The sequence below is a fragment of the Calidris pugnax genome, unplaced genomic scaffold, assembly GCF_001431845.1.
Source record: "Calidris pugnax isolate Ruff unplaced genomic scaffold, ASM143184v1 scaffold179, whole genome shotgun sequence".
NCBI lineage: Eukaryota > Metazoa > Chordata > Aves > Charadriiformes > Scolopacidae > Calidris > Calidris pugnax.
In genome coordinates, this window is record NW_015090948.1 from 836054 (window position 1) to 845286 (window position 9233).

The 9233-nt window shown below is 45.0% G+C and overlaps 1 protein-coding gene across 3 annotated transcripts in view; it reads right to left on the reverse strand.

Moving 5' to 3' along the window:
• The window catches only part of VWC2L (von Willebrand factor C domain containing protein 2-like), a 54454-nt gene extending 45251 nt beyond the window's left edge, over positions 1–9203 (reverse strand). Inside the window, exons 1-2 of one of the 3 annotated variants that reach the window (XM_014951974.1) lie at positions 8902–9138; positions 6301–6767 (exon numbers count right to left, since the gene is read on the reverse strand). In XM_014951974.1, the coding sequence (XP_014807460.1) occupies positions 6301–6711 (411 nt within the window). In that variant the 5' untranslated portion in view covers positions 6712–6767; positions 8902–9138. Of the gene's footprint in view, positions 1–6300; positions 6768–7431; positions 8027–8901 lie in introns of those variants that run through there. The other 2 variants (XM_014951975.1, XM_014951977.1) reach the window with 2 other exon arrangements.
• Between the last annotated feature and the right edge of the window lie 30 nt (positions 9204–9233).

Consider the following 9233-nt stretch of genomic DNA (forward strand, 5'->3'; position numbering starts at 1 on the left):
CAGTAATCTTGGGCACTAGAGCATGCCCTGAAGAACCATGTCTACACGTTTCTTAAATACCTCCAGGGATGGTGACTCCACCACCTCCCTGGGCAGCCCATTCCAATGCTGGATAACCCTTTCAGTAAAGAAATGTTTCCTAATATCCAACCTGAACTTCCCCTGGCGCAACTTGAAGCCGTTACCCCTTGTCCTATCATCTGTAACTTGGGAGAAGAGACCGACCCCCGTCTCTCTACACCCTCCTTTCAGGTACTTGTACAGAGCGATAAGGTCTCCCCTCAGTCTCCTCTTCCCCAGACTGAACAACCCCAGTTCCCTCAGCCTCTCCTCGTAAGACTTGTGCTCCAGACCCCTCACCAGCTTCGTTGCCCTTCTCTGGACCCGCTCCAGCACCTCAATGTCCCTCTTGTGGTAGGGGGCCCAAAATTGGACACAGTACTCGAGGTGTCACGATTTGAGCGCTTTCCAAGATTCACCAGGGAACGGAACGCTCACATTATATAGACGAAAACTCGATGAAGAACCTTCTTTTTCTGTTTTTCTAGTGGCCTAGTGAAGCTCCTCAGATTTAAGGTGCCGCATCTCTGTTCTCTCACACGCACATAAACCACAGCATCCACACTCCACGCCTGCAGCTGGCCAGGTCCATAAACCTCAGGGCAGACAGAGGGGGGCTCTCAGAGCAGCCCACTGCACCCCACCAGGCACCAGGGTGGTCGCACACTTCTCCCCCCTCACCTTCCTTTTCAACCCGGGGCTGCAGCCAACTCTTTTGTTTTTTACCTAACAGCATCACCCCAGCAGTAACCCTCCACGAATGTCCCAAGTGTTCCATTCATATTTGATAAGGTTGCACTCCCAGGCTGGGTTAAACCAGTGGTCAGAGCCAGGCTGTGGTTTGCACCACTTAATTTCTATTTCTGGCACGGCTCTGGGGGAGGGGAACCACTTTTTGGTTTCATTGCCTCCTTTCCTCCCGTGGCAGAATGGCCACACTGCATTTCAGTGACTGAGAGATGCTGGGATAGCAGCTGAATACACTCTTGCGTGTGCTAATGCCTTTTGATGAGAGGTCTTATTTTGTTAAGTTATATTGAGATAATTGCATTAATAAAACATTTTTAAAGAGCATTAACAAAGGAGAAGGAGGTGCCACTATTCCGAAGTAAAGGTTTCCATAATAAGATGAGAATTAGTATATGATAATGCTATGCTTATATAGTCCCTCATTTATTTTGGATTCTGATTATACCCTGAAGTTCCCTGTTAGAGCTGTGATTCCTACTGTGCAAAGTGCTGCTCAAGAAGACAAAGTCAGCCAGATATAGAAGCCCTAGCTGAAGGATTACAGATGATTTGTGGACAAAACAAAGCAATGAACTTAAGATACAGTGGCAGGAAAGATGGAAAAGAAAAATAAAGTAGAACTCCAGCAGTGAAATCCTGGCTCTTTTCAAGTCAGTGGAGATTTTGTCCTAGAATGAAGCTAAAATTTGCCCTTTCCTGGCTTGCTATTTTTCCCCCCACAGTGCAGAGGCCTGCCCGAGGGGGCAAGGGTTGTTCTCCCACCCCTCCACACTTGTGCTTGATGCAAGGGACAAACATTTAGGCATCATCTAGGGACTTTCTGAGTGAGAACGGAATTGGGAGCAGTGAAGGTGGAAGGGGAGAGGACAAGGACGTGGAGAAGTCACTGGGAAGGGCAGGCAGATTAAAGGCAGCAGCAGAGGTTAAGTGCTGGCAGAAGAAATTGCAGTTCTGTGCTGGGCAGAATGCAGGGGGGCCACTGATGGGCACCCAAGAAATGTCCATGATGTTCAGAGCTGTTTCCAAGCTCAAGTTCACAGCTGCAGGTTGAAGCTGCCCTTCTGACATGAATTATTACCAGGAAGGCCAAGCTGTGATGCCAAAGCTCTCATCTTCCCACCCAAAGGATAACTTACCCAATGTGCTGCCAGGCAAGCAGAGGTACTTTAATTACTGTGGCTAGAAAATTTCTGTTGTTGACTTTGAGAAGGATGACACTACGCTACCTAATACCATGTCACCAGGATTCACCTTCCTGCAGGGACAGGGAGCAGATCCTGCCCGTAGGGTCTAAAATAAAGAGAACATTTCAAGATGATAGCTCGACAACCTCTTGTGAACCCATCATTCATTCCCAAGCAATGATATTTTGCTAGAAATTCATACAGGTCCATAGAAAGGTTATTCTGGATATGCCTGTATTGGGTGATGAGGGGTATAGGATGTTCAGAAGTGACTACAGACTTTTCAAACTGACAACCTAATCCTTTTCAAATGGTTCCTAACTGTGGCTACAAATGTACCTTAAACCATGCACTGCAGTTCTCAAACCTGGGCACGCATGTGCTTTTCTCAGAGTAAGTTATGCAAGGGAGTAAAAACTAATCAGCACTTAGGAAAAGTGTTTTCCCACTGACATTTGCACATTTTCTCCATAAGCTGCCAATGAACATCCATAATGCTGGCGGTACACTGTCTCCTGAAGTCTACATAAGCTGCTGTCTGTGAACATTCATTTAAGACACAGCCATGTGTACTTACAATAACCGAGCCTGCTCTTGGAGTTTGCTCTCTGAGTTGTTATTTGCTTGTTTTCTCTCCCCAGGAAGAAAGCGGAGGGTTAGCAACCTCCCTGAAAGATCTCTCCTAGTACAGGCGAGCACAGAGCACCTGGGACTTGGACCTTTAACCTCCAGGAGTAAAATCAAAACACGGCTGATGTGTGGGAGAAAAAGCAAGCTGTTAAGTGACCCTGAGAGTGCCCGCCAGATCTCTCTGGAGAAAACAGAGAGACTGCCTCAGACTTGCAGCATCCTTCACACCTTCCCTGCAGCCAGTGCAGCCGCCCATCACCCCGCGATTGCCTCTGAGAGGGACCGGAGGAGACTCGAGATACCAGAGTCAAGGCCAACAAGGGGAGAAGTGGAAAATGAGGTTGGGAAAGAGACAGAGGGATCCCAGTAAAAGCCACCACACTTCCCCTTTTCTCCTGCATACTGCTCCTCAGGAGTAAATCCTGAACGCTGGGCAGCAATCCACATATTAAGCACATTTGAGTCGGACCTCAATTCACACTAGGGAGACCGTGCTGACCTTTTCTGTGGGTGTTTCAGGTGGAACTGCAGCCTCAGCTGAAGCTGGGGATAAGCCCCAGGCAAACCAAGGGGATGAGGCAGGTTCCATATGGGCAGCTGGGGCCCAAAACCCACAAAGATCTCCCAGGACCCACTACAGAGCTGAAGACGCTACACAGGGTTACTAAACCATCTGTCAGGGACACAAGGTTTTACAAGAGGACACAAGAAAAACTGCTAATGAGTTTAGATTTACAATTGAACTCCAGTTCAGCATTTCATTTGCACGTGTAAACGATTTAGGGAACAAGCATAAACATTTGGACAGCTGTCTAAGCTAGATGGCTTGTTGTCATGTTTATATTTTGTGCTTATGATTGTTGAGTCAAAAAAATCAGAGGAACAAGATCAGTTCACCAGAAGAAAGCTGAATGTTCAAGAAATAGGTCTTTATAACTACTCCTTTACCCTGAGATAGTCACAGTTACCGTCAGTGGTAAGACAAAAAAACATTAAATCACATTTAGATTTCTCACCCCAAACCTAAACAGAAACCTAGAAACAGGACAGGAAAATCCTCTCAAATGGAAACCTCTCACAGATTTTGCTATCCTAGAGAAAAACAATTCCTAGAGAGAAAAAAAAATAATCCTAAGTTGTGAAAGATCGGGCAGTTGAAATTTCTACAAGATGAGTCAGTCACGGTAATACTACTACAGCAAGGATGAATGTTTGTGTGCACGCACACACAGACACACACTTGGAAAAGATTTTTAAATGAGGCTAATTTCAGTTGTAACTAAGCAGTGATGAGCACTTCTACGGATGATGATTTGGCACCTACACATTAGCAAAAGTAAATCAAGTGGGTGAAAGGGTTTTGAGCCCACAGAAAACAGCGCCTCCACTTCCACCAAAAACAGTCTGTACGTGGGTCAGAACAAGCGGAGAGAGCCCCTCCTCTTTCACTTCAGTGTGTGTGGAATGGACTTGAGAAAGATTGCAGACCTTATAAATTCAATAGGAAGAAGGAAGAGCAGAGCTCAGAGCCTGTAAAACCTATGAACTGCTCAGAATTTAATCTGTGGAGATAGCAGGTAAAACCTTTGTTCTATTGAAGTAAACAGTAACATGCTTGGATGCTCTAATAAAGTCAAGATTTCACTTCATAGCAGCAGTTTTCTGAATCTCAAAGTTCCGTTTTCCTATAAATTCCTATAGAATTTATAAATTCATAGTTCACAGGTGCTCCTTTGCCCCCCCACAAAGACCCCTGGAAGTGCACAATAATTTCTGTTGCCTGAATCTCTTCGACTACCTAGACGGAAAAAGGAATGTCACCATTTATTCTAGGTAAACACAGGTTTAAAAAAAAAACAACAACAACCATTCCTGCCCTACTCCACAAGGTGTTGAACTCTCAGCAAAACACAGGTCCAGGTCAAAGGCTCAACTGTCAACTAAATAAAGTCTGAAGGATCTCACATTAGTCCTGGACTACTGAAGGTTACCGTGCTCAAAGGTGGCATCCCACCATCTACTTTGTGTTTCTCAGAGGATACTGGAACTTTGCTTTCCACACAACACCCACAGATTTTTGAACACAACAAACAATGAGCCAGATTGCTCTTACTCTATCTAATAGCTTTTCTCCCCTAAATTCTGTTTCTCTATCCCTTAATCTGTTATCAGGGTGCAATATTTCTTTCAGGAAAAGTGATTAGTACTTTTGTACTTCATTCACATGCAAAAGGTACTTTAATGAGAAGATCCATCTCATTATTCTCCCACTGAAATCTCTCCAAAAAGAGTCCGTGTACTTTCTCCTTCCTAAAATCTCTCCAAAAAGTGTCCTTATAACTCTCACATAAGAACCTGACCGTGTGTCAGAATGACACCTAGGTGGGACACTTCATCACCTGACAACACAGTAGTCAAAATGGGACCACTGACATATCATGGGGGAGGAAGCTGGGCTAGGCCTTCTTAGGACAAGGAGAAACCATTATTTAAGCAGTTCACAAGATCAGCATCTTCAAGTTCCTCAGCAAAGCAAAGCAGAGAACAGGTTGATCAAGGTGGCCCTCAAGGAGATGCTCCCCATATATTTGTTTTACTTTGTGTCTATGACATTAAACTGTCTTGCTCATACTGAGTGATTGCTGTTACAGATGGACAGAAAAAGATTAACATAAACCATTCATGATAAGGAAGGAACTAAATACTACCTTCACCAAAAATTACAATATATGGGATTAAGGAAATTGTGATCTCTGTTATCAAGAACTTGCAAAGTACACAGACCTATATAGAATTAGTTTCGTTGTCAGAAAAGAAAACAAATTGGTAAGTGTATAATGAGATAGGGCATACAGCCATGAAGAGTTATAGGCTGTCATCAATTATCTTAAAGCCACGTGACCTGGGAGAACAAACTCATGTATACCTATTGCCTTTACCTGCAATAAACTTGCAATGAAGAACTTGCCTGTTCTTCACTGTGAAATGCTATTTTCCTTTGCAAGAATTGAAAACATGCAATCAAACTCATCAGAATGAGAGATGCAGGTTGTGTATAGGGCAATGGTTTTTGAAAATCTGGCCTTTAAGATATTTTCCAGAACGATTTCTTTACAACATTCCTAATGGGAACTCAACCATTACAATTAAAACCCCTCCTTCTCATAACTTGAGATGGTCATCTGCCCAGGAACTCACCTTCTACCATTCTAGACAGCCCTATCACAGCTGAAATTAAAATATTAAATACAGTTTGCAATCTAGTTATTTGCATTCTCATACAGTTATGAGTAATAACTCTCAGTACCATGCCATCAATTTCTGCTATCCAAACCGGAAAAGGGGTTCTTAAAAAGCACTCAGTATTGATTTACCACCGTTTTCACAGACACCACTGGTAGTCAAACCTGACTCATGCTATGAGCAAAGAAGGAGGTTGTCTGGAGTAGCAGATTCAGAGAGCTGGCATTTCACACGGGGGGCTTTTGACACACCATTGTCCCTCAGCGAGTCCACGTAAGGGGGAAGGTGCCAGACCTGCATCACAGCTAAAAAGGACTTCAGCTTTAGCATCAATTAATAGCAGCAAGCAAATACTGAGTGCCTTTCAGAGTCCCCAACAGAAACACAATTCCTACAGCATATTAATAGTAGAACTGAAGAAAGGGTTTCATACCTTAAATTCCTCCAAGATTTTGTAGTTTTTCCCATGATATTCACAAAAGTTTTTCACTTCTTTGCATTCTGGACAGCACCCATTGTGTTCCACTTTTGTGCACTTTGGGTGGATTTTAGGGCATTCTGGTTGATCGCAAACAGGTCCATCCTCAGTACAGACACAGGGACAGTTGGAATGTCCCGGGAAAAAACGTTCTCCCAGTTTGTACACAAAGCCACTGTCATCCACACAGCCCTTCCCTCGGTAGTCATCAAAGATCAGATTGTCATTACTGGAGGTCTGGTCCCCTTCATCGGCGGGGTAGTCTTCATGATTGATGGCAGCTGGAGTGACCAAAGCAGGGATTACAAAGAGAAGTATCCAGGCTTCATGGATATGAAGAGCCATCCCCCTCCTCAGCTTCTCCATGGGATCTCAATGCCAGATAGAAACAGCTGCTTCCATAGGGAGACCAGTGTTGTGGTCTGTAAACAAATAATTTTAAGTGAGAACAAATTCAAAATTCTAAGGAACATTGACTTTTAAAGGGCATAGTTTCAACCAGTACCCAAGAATAAATCAGTGCTTTCAAACTGCACAGAAAACTATCACTGTCTCATTTGAACTAAGCCTCTTCTCAATTATTGTTAAAGAGAATAAACCACATGAAATACATAAATTAGGCACACATGCCTCTAAGCATACCCCCACAAAATATCTCTATAGAAAGGGTGGATGACAGAATCATCCAATTTTTATTTTCCTCATTCGTGCAGTTGAGTTTCCTGATGCACCAGAAATTAAAATAAGCTGCCTGAAACCTCATGGTGATGGGCAGCTCAGAGGGGTTTGAACCCAAGTTTAAGCACTGTCTTAAGCTCCTGCTGTGGCCGCTGTCCCTCTGTGCTACGTGTGGTGCACAACCCACTTCGTTAAGCTGAGCTGGGAAACCCGAGTTGAAAAATGAGATAAGCATACTCTGTAGGTAGATCTGTGTCCAATATGAAAGATGGTGCTGGGAATAGTGGAATAGTGCAGAATTTTATACACAAGCATTTCTGAGGAGGAGGAGAGACCACCTGGGCCACCAACACAGCCCAGCCTGTGGCAGGTACATGTAATCCCAAGAGAAGCAAAGATGTCATTCACCTGCTCCATTATTCAGCATTTCAGTCATTCCCAGAGAGAGCAGGATGTTAAATGCCGCGGAGCTGCTGAAATCTCTCTGTCTCATTAAACTGGAGCCTCACTAAAACTTTGGGAGCGACGCGGCACGGCCCGACCTCTGGAGAGCTCTGCGGAAGCGGTGGAGCCCAGGACCGACCCAGGGATGGAGAGGAGGTTTGCACTGCCCCCGGGAGACCCACCTCCGGGCGAAGGCTCCCGGTGGCCCCCAACCACACCGTCCTGCCTGCTCACCAGCCCACAGCCAGCACAGCAGCCCCAGCAGCAAAATGGTTTCTGACCTCTCTTAAGAGAGCCGGGCAAAGTACGGCAGGAAACTTTGAAGGGAGACGAGACGTCAGCATTATAAGGATTGAGGAACGACGGAGGCAGTCGCTGGCACGAAGCGCAAACGGACTGTGCGTGTCATTCCTTCTCTTCCTCCCTTCCCATGGTGTGCACACACACACACACACGGACACACAGGGTGTATAGATAAACATGCATTAACCTACACACGCAGGCAAACACCTACTCCCGCTCTCCACCCCTCCGGGAGGTAGTTTTTACGTATTGGGATTTTTGGCAGACTGCAGATGTTCAGCAATTAATTCTCTCTTAATAGAAGCAAAAAAAAAAAAAAAAAAAAAAAAAAAAAAAGCAGCAGCAGCAGCGGGAGGAGAAAGCTTTAATCCTAGAGAAGCAGCTAAGGGATCCTGTTGACAAAGCAGTTTTTGCAAAGCCACATCAGAGGGAGACACCGGATATTACACAAGCTTTATCAAATTCAAAAGATATCTTCTTAATTGAAGTACTAGCTACGTTTCCATCCCAAGCACTACGCACCCCTGTTACTGCTATCAGCAAAATCTCTTGTAACAAGCTGTCTGGAAATCGAGTGATTCACGCAGAGACAGCTGCTTTACGTATCCACCGAGCAGAGAATCTTGCCCACTGAAACGCTACAGGTAGGTTGCAACATTGCAGACTGGTGGGCATTTAGGGAAAAAAAAATATATATATAAAAAAAGAGAAAGCAAGCAGAAGCAAACGAAGTCAATCACGTCTGAGGAAAACGTGAAACAATGAAGAGAATGTGTTGAAGTTTGATGAGGAAGCTCCCAAAATCATATATATATATATAAAAAAAAAAAAGTTCTCCAAAGATCATAAATAAGACCACTGTGTTTTGCTACAGCATCCGAGATGTCCCACAGCAACTCCCAAGCACTCAGCTCGTCGGCGCTCCTGGAAATCAGACAGACTGCAGGCGTCTTGCACGGACAGATTTCAACAAGTAAACAAATGCTGCTCAGCTCAGAATTAGTTTACAGCTGAACTTTCTCATCATTTCTCATCAGGAGAGAGAGAGAGAGGCCAGGACCGTAGGTAAGTCTCCCAGTAAAACGCTTCCATCCGCCTTTCCCTCGCCCCAAGTGAATAATTTACACTTACCTAATCAGGCTCGGTGCGAAAGCCGAAAGGGGTCACAGGCCAACATGGACTAAAAGGTTAGAAACAGATTAGTGAAAGCAGTTCCTCTTAATCACATTTTCAGTGCCGACTCACGGACAATAAGCCCTTTTCCTCCACCTCCCATGGCAAGACACGGGGGAAAGCGGCAGCCCGGCAACCACAACATGAGAATTAAAAGCTTTTAACCCAGCGTCGGGGATTCAAAGCCGGCGAGGCGGTCCAGAGGCAGGGATGCCGCGGAGAAACCCCGATGCCAGCAGCAGCAGCGCAGTCATCGCGGACAACTTGGGCTGGATTTCCTCAGGTCTTGG